This window comes from Kryptolebias marmoratus, linkage group LG12, assembly GCF_001649575.2.
Source record: "Kryptolebias marmoratus isolate JLee-2015 linkage group LG12, ASM164957v2, whole genome shotgun sequence".
Classification (NCBI taxonomy): domain Eukaryota; kingdom Metazoa; phylum Chordata; class Actinopteri; order Cyprinodontiformes; family Rivulidae; genus Kryptolebias; species Kryptolebias marmoratus.
This window is the reverse complement of record NC_051441.1, coordinates 7658728-7677372: the sequence shown is the minus strand read 5'-3', so window position 1 is coordinate 7677372 and position 18645 is coordinate 7658728. Positions and strand designations below refer to the sequence as shown.

The following is an 18645-nucleotide window of genomic DNA, read 5'->3' as shown; positions in this document are numbered from 1 at the left end:
AAAACATTTTTGCTGGGTCCTAAAAGCAACTAGAAGGACTCAGAGACCTCAAACCTTCGCCATGGCCTTAGGGTCATTATAAATTGTAGGATCCGGATCATGATCTGGATCACCAGCACAATTTAATCAGTTGTTTTTTGTGACATCCCCACTATTTCCTTAGAATTTCATCAAAAACTTTTAATAAATTTTTAAGTAATCTTGTTAACGGACAGACAGACAGACAGACAGACAGACAGAGAGCAGACAGACAGACGGACAGACAGACAGACAGACAGACAGACAGACAAACCACCCAACACTACGAAAAACATAACTTCCTTGGCAGAGGTAACAAGCTTGGAAATGGCTTTAGGTCTTCAAAAAGTTTGATTAACTGTGGCAGCCATTTTGAATTAGGTTGACTCCAAAAGCAAGTAAGTTGTAGATTTTTCTAACAGACAAACAAGGCTGATTCCAACAATTATTCACAAGGTATTCAGCAATAATGTTGTGCAACATGTTGCATTTAAAGTATGTGTTGGGGGACAATTATCAGTTGCTACCACAACAAACTTTAGCTCGATATCTGTAAAACTGGAAGAGTTATAAACATTTTGTGTTTTCTAAGGTCAGTTGGTTGCCACGGCCATCTTGAATTGGGTTGACTCCAAAAGTTAATCCGGTATAGAGATCAACCCAATGATTCCTCTGTGAAAGATTCATTCAAAACCATCCAGTGGTTCATGAGATAGTTTGCTAACAATACAGACAAACACATCACATGGGCAAAAACATTATCACTCCACCTTCAGCTGAAGCAGTGAGCGATCATAAGAGCAACTGTATGGAATGCAGTGTATACAGTAAATCATACTGAGGCATATATTCATGTTTTTCTCTTCTGCTTCTCTGACCTCCAGGCTGTGGAAAGCTCACTGGTGTCAGTAATCCCATCACAGTGCGAGCGTCAGGGTCAAGATTCGGCTCCTGGATGACAGATACTATGATACCCAGCTCAGACAACAGAGTAAGTTTCCCCGTTCCTCTCTCACCACTTTGAAGTTGAAGAAGCAAAGGATGACATTAGCAAACAAAGAGAGTAAACAGAAAAAAACGAACATCCCTCACAGTGATGCTGTCATGGTATGTCAGTGACAGATTGACTGCTTTGCTGGAATAGGATTTCTCATGAGTTCTAGAAAATGACAAACACCAGGAGAGAAACGGGAATGTGAAGCTGAGTCGCTGATGAACTGCGTTTGTTTCCTACCTGTCTTCCCCGATCATTACGAACTACAGCTGATTGATCACTTTATCATCAGAGGAGAAATAAATGAGCTGTTTGGGCTAAAGTTTTCTAAATCCTCTGGGTAATTACCCGGAGTGTGCCAGGATGCTCTGGACTCAAACAAAATAGAAAACGAAAAAAGAAACATATTTAACACATTTGAGGCTGAGGGGAGAAACAAAGAGTACAGCGTTTGCATATATAGTATATCACAGATTAATATATTGAATTGAAATAAGACAATAAGTCCCTTGATAGCATTAAATATTAAAAGTAAAAGCTTACTTTTGATCAAAACAAATAATAATAAATTGTTAAATAACTGAAGATTTCTATATTCATTAGAAAATATTTACTAAGTAAGTAAATATCAAGTAAGTCAATAAACTTGTTTTTTTATGTTTATGCTAATCATTTTTTCAGGATGCAAACTTGTGTTTTATTACTTCTAAGTGGGATACTTATATAATTAATTGTACACAAGTATAGACAGGATTTACATAGGCTTGCATAGTTTAAAGTTTAAATTTTATCAATGAGAGTATACACAAAAAACACTTTTATTATGCAAAAATGCCAATAAACATAAACAATTTATTATAGATATAATAGTTGTATAATATGTAGCATGTACATAAAACTTAAAGAGCTGTGCTATCTTTATTTTAAGCTTCAAACTTGTTTTGCAGCTTTGGACAGTTTATTTGTGTGAGAATCAGCAGAAATGTCTCTTTTGAGTGTGAAGGTTGCAGATGTATGGACTAGAGAAAACATGGGATGGTAAGAAAATAGTAAGAAGTAAGAGGCACAAAGGATTTAAAAAGTGAAAAGGAGGCTTTTTAGACATTTTTTATGGGAGAATGGAAGCCGATAAAGTTTAGGAGGAGGGATGAGGTTGGCCTTTTGCTAACTACAATGAATCATAACAATGTTAATAGATACTGCAGGCAGAAAAGGTCAGTTTCTGAGTCTGAGTCTAAATGCCTGTAATCACCTGACTTGCTGATATCATGTTCAACTCTAAGTGATTTTTTTTCTTATTGTATTAATAGGCAGACACATCAACATCCACTGCAATCATCATAATTTTATATGAAAATGTTGCTCAGGAGTCATACAGACAAAAGGCATAAACTTGGCCTAAATGTGCCTGAGTTTTGCCCTGGCTCAGCTCCTGTCTCCCGTTCAGCTCAAGGGACTCATTTAGCAAGCACAGAAGAAACCGGGCTTAATGCTTTACAATCTACCCTCCTCCATAATTCAGCTGCTGTATCACACCACCACAACTCTCTTCCTCCCCCACTCTCTGCAGCTGAAAAGTGCTTGTTCTATACATACGGAGGAGCCAAGAGTATGGCTAGAGCGAGAGAGAATGATGGAAATGAATCAGAAAGGGAGCTACATCTTAGCAAAGGTCGTCTTATTATGTTGATGACAAAATAAATATCCATTCCAACAGCAGTGTAATTGAATCAATTGAAAGCCGAACTGTGCCTCATTGGAAGCGCTGGGGGATTGAAAACTGAGACGCAGCCAGAGAGGTGCGATGTCAGAGGATAGATCCGCTAAGGGCGCTCAAGGAAAAAGATAGAGTTGCTAAATGGATGGATTTTCTGTAAATGGGGACTGGAAAAGGGCAGGAAGCGCAAGCAGTGGTTGCCTGCAAAGCACAAGCAACATCTTTGCCCACATGCAGGAGAGATCAATAGTTGCGCACACATATACAATTACACTAATGCACAACAGCACAAAGGTGCACACTTACACTCAAACAAGTAAATTTACCACACACTCATCATTCTTACTTTGCTCAGGGCAATGCCACTAGCAGTACATTATTGAAACATTAGATTGTTGTTGCAGAGAGGTGTGTCAGTTACAATGCAGTCTCATCTTTTATAACCTTTATATCTTTTTATTAGCTCCTTTAATCCAACCACTACTTCCACTGGGATTCTTTTTTTATTTTTGCTTTCTTTTTTCTATGCTTTCTTTGTTTTCGACAGGTCTGGTCCATGGATGGTTACTTCAAAGGGCGACGTGTCCTAGAGTACCGCACAATGAGTGATTTCATGAAGGGCCAAAACTTTGTGCAGCACTTGCTGCCACATCCTTGGGCCGGCACCGGTCATGTGGTCTACAACGGCTCACTGTACTACAACAAGCACCAGAGCAACATCATCATCAAGTACCACTTCCGTTCTCGCAGCGTGCTGGTGCAGCGTAGTCTCAGTGGAGCCGGCTATAACAACACTTTCCCTTATTCCTGGGGTGGCTCCTCTGACATTGACCTGATGGCAGATGAGAATGGCCTTTGGGCAGTTTATACCTCCATCCCCAATGCTGGAAACATTGTCATCAGCCGCCTGGAACCCCAGAGTCTGGAGGTGCTGCAGACCTGGGATACAGGCTTTCCCAAGCGAAGTGCCGGAGAGTCTTTTATGATCTGTGGCACACTGTATGTCACAAACTCTCACCTTGCTGGTGCCAAGATCTACTTTGCCTACTATACTAACACATCAAGTTATGAGTACACAGACATCCCCTTTCACAATCAGTACTCCCACATCTCCATGATGGACTACAACCCCAGGGAGAGGGTCCTGTACACCTGGAACAACGGACACCAGGTGCTCTATAATGTCACACTTTTTCAGGTCATTAAGACTTCTGGGGACTGAGACCTCAGTATAAATGATCCGTTCAAATAATGCTGTGATCACTGTTCAAAAGGGACAACGAAGCTGGGTGGAGGTGGTTCAAGAGGGGTTTGGGTTTGGGTCTGAAATCTGTAGGCTTGGGATTGGATTTTTTAAAATGAATTGAAATCTTCATAGAGTGCTATCATTCACATTCTCAAAGAAAACATTCTGACAAAAGGATTGGTGAAAATTCAAAGACTGAGCGCTTCTCTTTTTTTTATTTTTGTGATGAGTAAGCATGGTTTCTTTTTATTTGTGATGACAAATAAACATCCACTTTATCATTTATGATGTTGTATTTTTATTGTTGCTCTTTGACAAAACAAGACCTAAAACTAGAAAGGTTTGAACAGATATGTTGTATTTGTCACTATGAGGAAAAATAATTAAAATTAATAAAATATTGTTCTTTCTTCCTTTTTAGTATATGTAAACAAAGAAATGAGATTCATGTAAATATACAAAATGTGTTTTCTAAATTTGAACTCATATAAACAGAAGATTAGTAAATTCCTCAGATTCAAATTTTCTTTACTTTAACAGCCAAGTTGTAATGACAAGGACAGCGTAAATACTGACAAGTTGATCTACAGAGCTCAGGTCTTTGCAGATTCTGGGTAATAAAAATATGTGTTTCCATGGGCACAAATGGTGTTAAATTTACCAGCAGCAGCCACCCCTTACATTTCATTTCACCAAGGTGAATTGGAAGTGAAAGCAAAACATCTGGTAAAAGGTGCAGGCGGTGGTGTGACGGCTTGAGAAGAACACAGGGAGTGAGAGACGAAATGTAAAAGGTGTTTACATTGGAGCAGTGAAATGGCGCTTCACAGTTTGTGTTGCTTGTCAAGCTCCAATCTGCTTTAATCTTGTTAGTCGCACTGGTTCTTCCTGTAGCTCTTTGCAGAGAAATGTTCATACACAAGGCACACAGCAGGACGGGACTCTGCTAGCACTAACATCTTAAACCGAAGACCTTTCTTTGAATCTTTTTCACACACACACAAGCACACAGACATATATGTATATGTACTACACATACATACACACACACATATATATACATATATGAGGACATATTGGCAGTAGAGAATTATTTGGCAAACAGAGACAAAGCCCCGCTGTGGTGTCAATTTATTACTTTCATGTTTTATGTCTGTAAGGATGTAACCATTGTTTGCAGAGGACATGGAGGACCCAGAGGACATAAGATGGAAAAGGATGTCGCATTTTCTATGTCTTGTGTAACCATGATCCTGTTCATCCTGGATGACCTTTCAGTCAGTGAGGGGTTGTGCAGAAGGGAGGGAACCTCAATGAGTGCATACACTTCAGTGGTTGACATTTAGGACAAAGTGCAGTCCATGAGGATTAACATCACTCAGCAATTTAACAATTAAAATAGTTTTTTATGATCTGCACGATAAAGAGCAGAAACAAGCTAAGTGTAGCAACACTAAAGATTGAAGATTTGTGTAATGAACAGCTCCACACTGTTATTAGTATTCTAAAGCATTGCATTTTATTTTTAGCAAAAATATTACATTACTCATTGGCACACTAGGGATTAATCTGAATTCATCTGAAATCTGTCATACATATTGGCATTCTAAACTTCACCTCTGTGTTCTACAGAAAGCAGAAAGTTTTTAATGATAGTTCGAATGGCTGTTCTTGAAGACAAAAAAACACCAGCTGTGCACTTCTGATGTTAATGTCTCAACAAAGTGGATGTGTGAAGAACCAAGTATTTCCCGGTGGTAATAAGGATCCAGAGGAAAGTTTTGCATCTTCTCTCTGTGTCGCTCGCAGCAGCTTTACAACAACAAAACAACTGATCCTACAACCATCGAGAAGATTCTGGTTGCAGTGGAAATCAGAGAAGACCTGTCCTGTGTTGTGTTAAGAAAAAATGCAAACAATTTTCTTTGTAACAATTTATGGAACTTGTATGTTATTTGGCACATTGATGTCAATAAGTAATAAAACTTCCCATGTTTATAATTGTTTTGCTACATGTAACACAGATAACATCAGCCTGACAGCAAGCAGAGATGTAGCAGTTCAGAGCTTTACTTGTATGATTTTCTAGTAGTTTTGCCTGTCAACACAAGTTTAGTGTCTCTAAACTGCAGTAACCAGAGTCAAATTGGATTTCATAAAATAAAAAGACTTTGTATTAGTGGATTTTATCCAATTACACTACACATATATACACATTTATCCATTACAAAAATATAGCCATGATATCAGGCTTGTGGGGATAGAAGTACCTGCTTGCAGGAGGTTTAGCCTTAAAAAAAAAACAAAAGGCAGAAGTGAGGCTGCCAAGCTCGACCACGTGTGAAGAAACAGCCACACACACTGGTGCTGAATTGTGGCTACAGATAGCAGGAGACAGACTTCTCAGGCACTGCTGTGTTCTGCTCTTTACAGAGACCTTACTGAATTTACTTATAACAAATATTATAGTATTATTAAAGTTGCAGGCTGCACCTCACCCCACCGTGACAGAAATAGATTCTCCAGTAAAAAAATAAAGGGTATATATATATTTGCATTGATGTACAAGACCAAGGGTCATGTTTATTTATAGATCCATCCATACATACGTCCGTTTTCCAAACTCACTTTGTCCTGTTCAGGAATGTGGGCAGCCAGGAATTTGACCTGACTAGGACGTTCCCCGCTTCTGGCCTTTTCTGATTAGGAATTTCCAGTTGTTTGCAGATCTACTTACCTTTCTTATGAGTTTATTGTTGCAATTACTGCTGTTGTGCATTTTCCACTTGATGCTTACATGGCTTCTGGTAAAATGATCAACAGGAACGTATTCTATCCCAGCTCACATGGGTGCAAGCAGACATTAAGCAGACTGGTCTTACAGTATTGTTTCCCAATTTCCTGCTACCCACTCCAGTTTGCCCACAGAGAAAATAGATCCAAAATAGTTCTACTACTCAGCACCACACTGACCCATCTAGGTCAACGAGTGAATTAACTAAACCTGCTCTTTGTGGATTTTAGCTCAGCATTTATCTGATTATTTCCAAGCAGACTGATTTCTAAATTACTGAACTTAGGTTTCATACCAACCATTTGCCAGTGAATTAGGGACTTTGTGACTGGTTCTGCTCAGAAAGCCAGAACAGATCCTTTCTTTTCATCAGTGGTAATGACTCTCAATACAGTTTCCCCTGGAGTGCATGCTGAGCCCCTTACTTTACGCTTTGTACACCCATGACTGCCTTCTCATCCACCTGATCAATACAGGATAAAGTATGTGTATGAGACAACTGGAGTATGGCTCATGTCTTCAAAAAATGGAACAATTTATAGCAAAACAGTCCAAAAACTTTGTTGTGTCTACAACACCTCATCCACACCTTCAAAGCTGAAAACAGAACAAACTGCACTACACCGTGTATAAAAAATCTAAATGTTGCTACACTTGAAACATTTTAAGTTGCTAACATTAGTAAATGATTGTTTTCCTTTTATGCCACCCACTGGCATACAAACCCACTGGGATGGTACTGATCTAAGGAAAACAGTTACATAAACTAGTGTGCTGCTTAAAGTTCAACAGTTTCAAATATTGCAGCCCAAGTTTATAGCTTATTCTCTTTACATTGATTGTCATGTAGCATCACATGTAGAAATAACTGAAGTTATTGTGTTTTAAAGAACACTCCACCATAATTTGGATTAAATTTTCTATTGTAACAAAAGTTAGCAGGGATTTTTTTTCCGGAACATCCATTTAACACACAGCTGTACAGGTCCTTAAGATGAAAAACAACTTCAACATTAACTTTTCTCATAATAATAAGTAGCTGCAATTTTACGTAGATGATGTACTGACCTAAAGAAATGTTCCAGTATGAAAAGACTTTATTAAAGCAAAATAGGGCTTAAAGTGATTGAATACATGTGGCAGGAATAAAACTGCTTTGTTAGAGTGCATAGGTTGAAATCCATATGCAGGAGAGAAACCTAGGAATTAAGAAGTAAACCCAGGTTTTAACCCTACTGATTTTGGAACTGATAATTCATTGAACCTTTTGCACAACTTCTTTCAATAAATGTTGCCTCAAAGCCTCCTCTTCTTCAGAGTCACAAAACAAAAACTATTCTTCAACTTTGTGCACCTTGAGGTGACACAGCACTCTCTTTGAACATTTGTTTCCTCCATGATTAAACAGAATTTGTTCTCAGTTAACCTTTTTAAAAACAAACGTGTTCAAACGTGAGCATCTTTTTAGTTCAAACATATTCAAGTATGACCAAAACAAAATAATGCAACTGATGCAGAAGGTAAAATTATTCTCCTCCGCATCATAAAATTATTAACTCCTCTGAGAAAATTATTCTGTATGTGTCCAATTAGACTTGTTTTGAGAATTTATTGATTCAGCATCTGCATCTCTAGGCTCGTTACCAACTTTTTGGGTCAGTAGTTGAGTCTTAGTTGTGGTCATGGTTGATTTAATTTTATAACTCTGATATGCAGATATTGCACACCCCACTGATGCAGTAATGGTTTACCAAGAAGCACTGAGCTGAGAGCATTTATGGATCTTTCTTCTATTTCTGTAATTGCAGTGAGACACTGCTGGAGGAAAAAGATGAAGGTTTAACTCTGGTGTGCCAGCAGCAAAAGGTCTCAAGACGCATAAATCCAAACATCAGTCTACAGAGTCAATATGGCTGGAAATGACTTTTAGAAAAACAGTTTAAACCAAAAGTACTTTGTGCACCAGCAGTTCAGTAAGATGGCACAGAATATATTGAATTTATAGGAAAATGTAATCTGACTCTCATTTAATTAAGTGGAAACATTTTTTTTCTTCCTAAGCCAGGCTGAGATAATGGAGGTTCAAACTTAGCAGAATTTAGTGCCATATCATGCTATAAAATGAATCTGTCTTTATTTTAAAGGGGGAGAGTTACAAACCTGTCAACTGTTTTAACAAGTAAATTTTAAAGCCACAATTTATTTTGTCAAGGAAGCTTTGTTTCTCTTAAGGTGCTATAAAGACAAAGAATGGCTAAATATTGACTACAACTGATTAAATTTGGAATCAGCCACATTTAAGATGGCTGCTACAGCTAAGCAACCTTGTCAAACACAAAAAAATCTGTAACTCAGCCATTTTTACAGATATTGAGCCAAAATTCAGTGAGGTAGTAGTCATAAACTGAATGAATTTTAATGAAACTCTCAGAAAGTAATGACTGAGTGTACATCTATAACTGATTAACTTTTGGAGTCAACCATATTCAATATGGCCACCACAGCTTATCAGCATTAGACAATACAAAATAACTAATTTCACAGGTGTTGAGCTAATTGTATTGTGGAAGTAGCTAAGATTTACTCTCAACACATTCTCTAAAGCGCGAACACATCTCACAAGATCTTACATAATATGAAATTATGCATAATGTCATTTACAAGGTTAGAAAAAAATGGCTATAACGCCATGCCTTCTCAGCATAAGATGATATTAGTTTGAAAGGCTGGCATAAAAAGTAGAATGCTGGGCCTTTAATATTTTATTATTTTTGTAATGTTTATGATCCTCCCTGCCAAATTCAGGCCAAGCTATCATATAAAGTAATGAAAAGAAGAAGCTTGACATAGAAATCCATTAGTCCTTAATTTGGAAGAATATATTTTCTTAGATATTGTTACCCTATAGTTTTATTGCATTGAGTCCCTAAAGCAACACTGGTATTTTTTTTATCTTGTGTGCACAAAAGAAAAAAATTACAAAAAGGCACTTCAGGGAACCTCTATATTGCAGAACATAAAACAAACCCTGATTCAACATAGCACATGTTAGAAAAAAAAACAGCGAAAACTATTAAACACATAAATCTGTGAGAGTTCGGCTGTGTCTAGTTTAACTTTACGTACTTCAAAATTTAAGGTACAGAAACTTATGAAGTCAGTCTAACCAGCAGTACAACTTATATACAATCTACTTTGTAATTTTTGCAAAAAAAAAGAAAAGAAAAAAGGCAAAACTAGGCAAGCTACTGTATGACCTGTGCCTGATCCCCTTCCTGTAGAGAACCTGTGTGTTACATGCATATAGAGTTCCCAGTACATTGAGTTATCTCCCCATGCATCTCTCACTCAGAGATCCACTGGTTTAAGGTTAAGTACATTTAGCCATTGCATTGCGGGCACAGTCTCCCACAGTCCGGAGGGACCTGAACACAATCAATAAGTCTTTACTGCCAAGGATAATTCCTCAAAGTCAGAGTCTGCTGAGTCTATGATTGCCAGATTCTACTGACAGTGATGCATCTGATCAACTGAAACCCAAACTTGAAGCCAAATTTAAACTAAAGTATTCATAAGGGCAAACAAGGTTTAAAAAACTGGGAGAAAGAGGTGGTAATAAGAGACAAAGGAGCAACATAAATTGTAAAGAAACAAGGCTAAATCACAGGGATTTAAAACTTAGAGGTGAATAAGGATTTTCTAAACAGAAACATAATAATAGGCAAACTGAAACAAACTGAAGGCAAAATGGCTAAAAAGCTATAAAACAATGACAACATCACAGTTATGGTCACTTTGAATTCATTTTACCACACATTGTTTTATTATTTTCATGCTAAATTGGTATTGGACCAAGTAATCAGAATATATATATACACACACACATATTTATCCAAACACTGTGTCTCATCATCTTTGCAAAATCTGCCAATGCAAAGAACTGTTAGCAAATAAAAATACAAAAATAAAAGCTGTACACATGTGGATTTTTACGCATTAGCCTATTTACCTCTGCCAATGAATGCACATCCAAGTTAATTTTTACCCATCCACTCAGCATTCAAAAACCTTTTAATGCACTCAAAAGACTGGAAGTCTGTGCCATTTATAACCATTAGCTCAGCTTGAAATACATTACCCTGTTACAGCAGAGAATCTTTGGCTAACAGCCTGTTGTGATTCGTCTGAAGAAATTCAAACAAGCTGAGCGATGAGGCGGTGAAGCCAGAACTTTCTCCACTATTGTCAAAGCGCCATGCAGATTGGTCTGACTCTGCTCTTTACAGCCCCCACATACATTTCCTGCTGTGTTTAGTGTGACTCACTGCAAAACAGTTACCAGCTTGTACAGAACTGACTTTTATTATGTGAAGGAAGAAAATGTTGGCACTTCAATTTACATCTAGTCTCTGAAATTGCTATTCCCTGGACTCACCAAACCTTTGTGACAGATATAATAGGTGATCATGACACAGCACATAACATGATTTAGTAATAATGGCTCAATATTATATGAATCGCTTGATATTTTTTCTCATTTCACACAGATTAAAAACCACTTAACCTTCTCAGATGATGAAGCCCCATCAGTCTGAGGTCATAACCTCAGTGAGTGATGTTTTTAAAAAAAGTAGACCATATTTTGCATAAGGAAGAATTTGGAGATGAGCACAATGGAATGTTGCTAGAATAACTTTAAATTCGTAAAAACTCTAAACTGAATTTGATTGTTTGTATCTAAATTTACATGAGTGGTAAGCAAAAATTTAAAGCTTGTGATGATAGCTGTTTACATGGAAATTGCGTCTTTTTTCAGGCAGAGTGTATTTTATGTTAGAAATGGATCATGACAAGCAAAAAAACACTTCAAACACATTCTGAAAGAGGGAGTAAAGAGAAGAAGAGGGCTGTAAGGAAGACAGACTGAGTGTCAGACAAAGTAAAATCCAGGCTAGGTGTGAGGACTGTCAAATCCCAGATCCTCTATGTTTTGTGGCATTTTGAGACAAGATGCTGTCTCCCCACCAGAAAATCAAAGAGATGAGGGGCACTCCAGACAGAACGCTATTTTTAAAATGCCCATGTTTGGATTTTCCCTTGCCAAAGCTTCTGCCATCTCTGTTCTGTGACAAATGGAAAAAGTTCAAAAGAAAAAAAGAGCCCTGTCTGAAAACACAAAGACCAAATTCAAAGAGCAACTCTCCAATGTTTTCACTGTTTCGCTCACTGTGTGGACTATACAGATGCATAACTCCTGATTCTTCTTCAGGCTGCACCAAAAATAATTCACTTATCTTCATGTAAAATACTTTTTGACAGAAATGCCAAGTGTTGGAAGTTTTTTCTTTCAGTTGAGAGGGAGGTTAAGAATTTTATCAAGTTCGAGAATTATCAACTAGTATGCTAAATGTTGCAGAATGACATCACGTTCCAGGTAATATTTTAATTGCATCATCATCATCAAAATGCATTTGTGTTCTTGCCTTTTATTCGTTTTTGCTTCTTTCCACCGCGGGGTGGGAATGAGTTGCTGCCTCAAAGGGAGGAGTTCAGGAATCTCAGCTTCTTCTTCATGAGTCACAGGAGAACAGAGTGAGACATTACCAGCAGGATGGGCAGAATCTGCAGGGATGTGGGTTTGTCAAGGTTAATAGAATTACTGTATGCCATTAAGTAAAGTTTTCATTTTACCTGTTGATCTGTGTGACAACAGTTATTTATTTTCATGATCTACAAGAAGATTGAACAAAAGAAAGAACTGAAGGCCTAGCATTCATTGAAGGAATGCATTTTATTTGATTTCTAAAGTAATAAAATAAATTAAAAAAACTTTCTTCCAGGTTTGCAGAAGAATTAAAAGAAAAGTTTTGGATTTATAGAATAACTTATTGAAAGTGCAGAAATACTGTTACTATTTTTCCATATAATTAAATTCAAAAATATATTATAAAATTGCTACAAAACTCTTAAAAGTAAATACTGAGAACCAAATTTAACAGATCAAGATAAGGTGCTTAATGTTTCATTTATTTGGGTAAATATTAGTATTATAATATGCACATGAGTCTTTGCTCTTTTTGCTTTAAGCAACAATAATTTTTGTTAAATGTTCCCATATGTTTGTAGATAATTTTATGATCAAATTCACAATTCTTTGTTTCTTTAATGGAGTTATGACACAACTGAAATGTAGCTAAGCAGGCCCAAATTATTACTGTTTATCACATATGGAATAAGATTCTATGTCATGTTTCTGGCCCGCCTGCCTGCTTTGTGTTTCTCCTCAGTACTGGCCTCTCATCAAGCTCATCTGGTCCACCTGCACGCTCCTGCGCTGGAGCACAATCAGGCTCATGTCTCCCACCTGTTCACCAGCAGTTATATTCAGCTCTCAGGCAGGCAGACGGCGCCAGATTTTTGAAAGCCTTGGTGTGAGTAAATATCCAGCATTTTCTCCTGACCTGACCACGATCTCGATCTTGTATTTGTCTCTTGGATTTCCCTGCCCTGTCTAGCCCACGTCGGATTCTCTACTGGCTTCTGTTTTCTGGACTCGACCCTGCTTCTGCCTTTTGACCTCAGCCTCCTGCCTCGCCCCTGGATTTGTCTGCCGGATATTGCCTCCACGTGTTAGACCCTTTTTCTGTGCCCTGACCACTGCTCTCTGCCTGACCCTCATAAGGTTTGCCTTGTCCTGCTTTCCTGATCCTGCCCCACAGATTGGTCACCTGTCACAGACCACGGTGCTACCTGGACCCCCTCATCCTCTGCAACACTCTAAGGTTAGTGGCTTTCCTTATTCAGCCTTGCCCCCCCCAGGACTACTACCCACTAACCTGCTTCTCTGTCCTCAGAGGTTCCTGTCCCATTGCCGGTGGTTACCTGCCCCTTACCCTGATCAAAAATAAAGCTTGCATTATTTTTTTCACTTGGTGTCTGACTGAAATTTCGGGTCCTCAGTTCTGAGCATTACATTCTAATCCTGTACTGCAGCATTTTTCTTTATCACAAATGATAAAAGTTCTCAACACAAACTTTCATTTTGCTCTGATTAAAAAAAAGTCCTTTTGCTTCTGTATGGTTTGTATCAAACAGCAGATAGGCTCTAATAGGTGGTTCTGATGTCATTTTCCTTTGCTTTGTGGAATAATGGATCAATGCATTTCCAAGAAAAAATTACAAGGTAAACTTTTTCATCATTTGTTTAAATAGTTCTTTGTTTATCTGCTTTTAGAATTTTGCTGGGAAAAAATGCTTCTTAATGTTGTATTTCTGCAGACCCAGAGGTTATAATAAAGATAAACAAACTGTCAAAATTTCTTGTTCTACATTTTGTTTGTTTCCTAAAAATATATTACCTTTGCAACTCCCAGGTTTGCAGCTTTGTAAAAATACTTGTGAGGTACTCAAAATAGACACACAACCCAGTGTTTTTCTCTTATTTAATATCATGTCTGCTGCAGTAATGGAGGTGTATAAATGAAAAACAAATTTTTGTAAACCCCCAGACTTAATTTAATACTGGTTTTATCATATCTCAGGTGTCTTCTAAAGCAGCTTCATTTGCTTCCTCGCTCGCTCTCTCGATTATTTGTTTTCTTTTTGTTGCCTCGGCTTGTTTCTCTCCACCTACAGTGTGAGGAGAATTCTGCCATAAAACTGTTCTATAATTCATGCCTAAAATATATATTCAGCTTGTAACATTGCATACATCTTCATCAGGCCACCACTTTTATATAATGGTTTCTCCATACCTAACAAATGTAGTAAAACAGATTGAGCTTGACAGTAATAAGTGTTTAGGTATTAATTTATGGAAGAAAGCGCAAAAGGCTCAGAGCAGAATTGCTGAAAAAATAAATCCATCTGGGTAGACCTGTGTTAGTGTCATTACTTTTCTTCAACATGAATTACCCAGAAAAACATGACAACCAGTGAACATTTTAATAAATAGCAGGAGTAAGAGAATAGTTCTGACAGAAATCCGGCCTTTTCCAGTCTTAAAACACCGATCCTGAGTCCTGCACAACACAAAGTAAAAGCAGGAGAAACTTTTCTGTAAAACTGCAGCGTGAATGACGAATACTGGATGAAAAAGAGAAAAAGACTACCTAAAGCTTAAAGAAGCAAAATGCTAGCTAAAAACTAAATGTATAGCAAATGGCAGCAAAATCTTGGCTTAATGTTAAAAGTATCAAAATGTTAGCTAAAAATAGAAACAAAAGTTAGCTAAAAGTAGCAAATTGGTACCTAAAAGAGTCAAAATGTTAACTAAAAGCTAAAAGTAGCAAAGAAAACAATTATACAGCAAGATGCTGAAGTGAATTTCAAAGAACAGTGTCTCTGAAGAAATTAAAGACAACTTCATGTATTTCTATTGGAGAAAATACTTGTAAAAATGTTTAACAGTATTAAAGTTACAAAAGCAAAAGTGATAGCACCCATTTCCTAAATCAGCTCAACGTTTTTATATATCAGTGGCTAAAATTGCACAAGATATGCAGAAGTTGTTAGATTCCAAAAAAACCGGAAGGAAAAGTAAAACCAATAGTGCGAATGCTGAATCAGCATTCACACAACAATTAAAATTTTAAAAAAAAAGAAAAAGTTGCTTCAGCCCCACATCGCAGACTGCGCTCACGTTGCAACATTAATATGCAAATTGGAGCGAGTGCTGATCAGGGGGCCTCACTCATCCAGTTATTAAATTAATTTTTCTAAAAACAAGCAGCAGGACCTGCTGAGGTAGTCAATAGGTTTTCCCTCTATCTGCGCATATTAATAAGTCTTTATCAATTTAAATTCATCACAGAAGAAGGGGGGGGGGGCGTCTGGTGCATGATGGCAATGTCTCCCTCGTGGCAGGCCACCCCAGTCTGCAGTCACAGGGTCATCCATCACCAAAGCAGCACCAGCACACGGTGGGGCACCAGGATCTTTATATAATTTTGTTGCCCTGCTGTCATAGTCAGTCTGAAGCTTTGCACCAAGACGATATGATTGAGTTTTGCAGTGAAGGGCAACAGGTGATGTCGCACAGCAGCTCAGTGCTGCAGTCTCTGAGGAGCAGCTCTGTCAAAGCACTCCATTTCCTGGAGATAGCAGCAGACAGATGCACATTGTGTGGGTTATACTCTGGCACACAGTCAAGAAGAAAACAGGTCTCAATGGTAGGCCAGCAACACTTTGCAAAAGATAATAAAAAAGACAGGCTGTTACTGAAGTTTGTTGTTTCTTCTGGGAAGTGCGCACAAAGAGACACAAATTTGTCTTGTATCACAACAGTTTCCCCCTGACATAAAAACAACTTAGTTCCAACAATCAAATCAACAAAGAGGAGAGCAGGTGATATGAAGGTTTCCTCTGGAGAAATGACTGCAAAACAATGAGGTTGTTTGTTTTACTTGCCTCCTTTTATTTGTATCCAAAGTAACCTTGGGCAAAGACTCAAATAGGAGGACATTAGCAAACCAGCTAGCATCATTATAGTAATTACTTGGAAATCGAAGGGCCACAGGGAACAATTATGTGTTTTGTATTTACAATCAAGCACAGGAGAAATATGGGGGAAAAGATGAAGAATGGGAACTGAAAGAAGAAGAAAGAAGGAGCTGTGGGCAAATAGGAGGAAGTGGAAATAGAGTGCTGGATAAGGAGACAATGAGAGAGCAGAGGTAGCAGATGAAAAGACCAACAGTCAGATGAGTGAGACGACAAGAGGAGAGCAGGATAAAAGGGCCGTTTTAAAGACTGAGAAGTGGACTCCAATGTGTAATCAAGTGAGCAAAGGTGAGAAACAGTGGTGGAACAACATTGCCAGTGGCTCTTTCCTTTAGAGTACATAAAAAGTAAAATTTCTAATACAGCATCCTTGTGCTCTGAGGTTTAAATTCAAAGTGCTTCTATGTTACTTCAGTGGCTGCTCACAGTGGCAGATTTGAGTGGTGATGAGCACGGCCTGCTGATACCATAAGGCTCTCTTGGGCTCAGTTGATAAGAATGAGGTGAAAGAGGTGACTGGACTGGCAGTATGGAGAGATGACCACTGGTCAATTCAGTTTCCTTAAGGACGCAGATGTCCAAGCCACAATCAAAACATTTCATTTCACTGGGAGGTTCTTTTTGACCTTTTCCCCAATCCCAGTAGATGACAACAGGAGAAAGGTTGAGGAATGAGTGAGAGAAGTGAAAATTGTGGAGGTTGCTGCAGTGATGTAGAAAATCACTGCAGCAAATTTCTTGACACCGTTATTGCAACAAGTGATTAAACCCAAGCTGATCTCAGGAGACAACAAGGGGTGGAACAAGAGAGAAAGCAAGCATCTAACAGATTCAGTAAAGCTTTAGAGCTCAGACAAACAGGCTAACACTGCTGAGATGTCGGATTCTGTAAAAGAGAAAAATCAGTCTTTTCCCGGCTCTTTAATAATTCATGCCAGTGTGTTTTTGACTTTCAGAGGAGAGGAGGAGCAGGATACATGCAGGCCGCCCAGCAGATCAAACACTACTATAAGCACAAAAGAAAACCCACCAACAAAGACACCAAACTGCTCTCTGATGCAGTGAAAAAGAGTGAATGATTAGCAAACAGAGCTGAGGGAAGGACAAAGTAAACAAAACTGAAACCTAAATTTCACAGGAGGACAAGTGTAGTTGAACAGATTTACAATTTGTGGCAAAAATAAAAAATTCAAATTCAAGAAACATGGAATTCCTATTCATGGAAGATATATGCTGAGTTGTTTTATTTGATTGAAATAAATAAATGTGTCTTATACACAACAGTTTAAAATAGTAAAGCAAACCTAAAAACAGATTACATAACAAATAAAAACATGTTATTTAAAAAAGATTTAGGAGATATAAAACAAAAAAAGATTAAAACATTTAGTCAGGATGAAATCTTGAAATGTTTTGTAGTTTGTAATTTCAAGTCAACTCTTAAAGGGACACTGCTGAAAAGAGGGCACTGTGGAAAGGCTGGTGATAAACAATGTCTTACCTGTTGTAGATAGTTCTTTAAAATACCTTAGATTCAGGGGGAAAGCAATTCATTCTGACAGACTAATGAGGGAAAAACTACACTGAGTTAGACAGAGACCGAAGTGGACTGCTGCTGTGTTAAAATAACTTCAGTTTAAAAAGGTCATAGCAGTTTGTGCAGTATCGTAACCTTTGCTTTGAGCAATTTTTCTGACAGAAATTTGATGACTTTCTGCCAGAATATGATATTGCACTGGAAGGGCAACAGCTAGCTGCTACTGCAAATACTGTATTTGCACTTGCAAATAATCATAGAATTCTATATAAATTAGCTTAAAATACAAAATTGGTCATGCAACTTTTTCTAAAATAGCATTTGTATGAACTACTGTGAACTTTTTGAGACTGGCGTTGTTTTAAATGGCAGGGATCAACATTGGTCTTGACCATGCTCATGATACTTTTTTTGTACCCAAGCAGGGAGCTGATTCCAGAGGAAATTCTCTCCCTCTTATTTTAGTTTCAGAGAGTTTTGGAACAACTAAGAGACCTGCTGCTTTAAATATGTTGGACCTAGGCCATTCATAGTTTTATATGTAATGAGAAGGGCTTTGAATTGTATTCTGCAGTTCACAAGAAGCTAGTGCAGAGAGGCTAAAACAGGAGAAATATGGTCTCTCTTATATGCATCAGTCAGCACTTGAGCCGCAGCGTTCTGAATAAGCTGTAAGATTTAAAAGCCTTGATGATTCATTAGCTTAGAATTAAACGAAGGTTGTTCAAAGAGCTATATACAACATGCGGGATATTAAGATATTATTTTTCATAGCCTAAACCCTATTTAAAAAAAAAATCTGAACTATCGCTAGTAGCTGAGGCGTAACAAGACAGTG

General features: G+C 37.9%; 1 protein-coding gene and 1 long non-coding RNA gene across 3 annotated transcripts in view; both read left to right on the top strand.

Moving 5' to 3' along the window:
- The window catches only part of olfm2a (olfactomedin 2a), a 45810-nt gene extending 41550 nt beyond the window's left edge, over nt 1-4260 (top strand). For both annotated transcript variants that reach the window (XM_017429279.3, XM_017429277.3), the window contains exons 5-6: nt 903-1009; nt 3277-4260. In XM_017429279.3, the coding sequence (XP_017284768.1) occupies nt 903-1009; nt 3277-3951 (782 nt within the window). In that variant the 3' untranslated portion in view covers nt 3952-4260. The remainder of the gene's footprint in view (nt 1-902; nt 1010-3276) is intronic.
- An 8853-nt stretch (nt 4261-13113) lies between these two features.
- On the top strand, nt 13114-13697 carry LOC112451003. Its single transcript, XR_003039732.2, has 2 exons — nt 13114-13551; nt 13624-13697. It is a non-coding gene; the product is annotated as an uncharacterized LOC112451003 (long non-coding RNA).
- Nucleotides 13698-18645: the final 4948 nt, after the last annotated feature.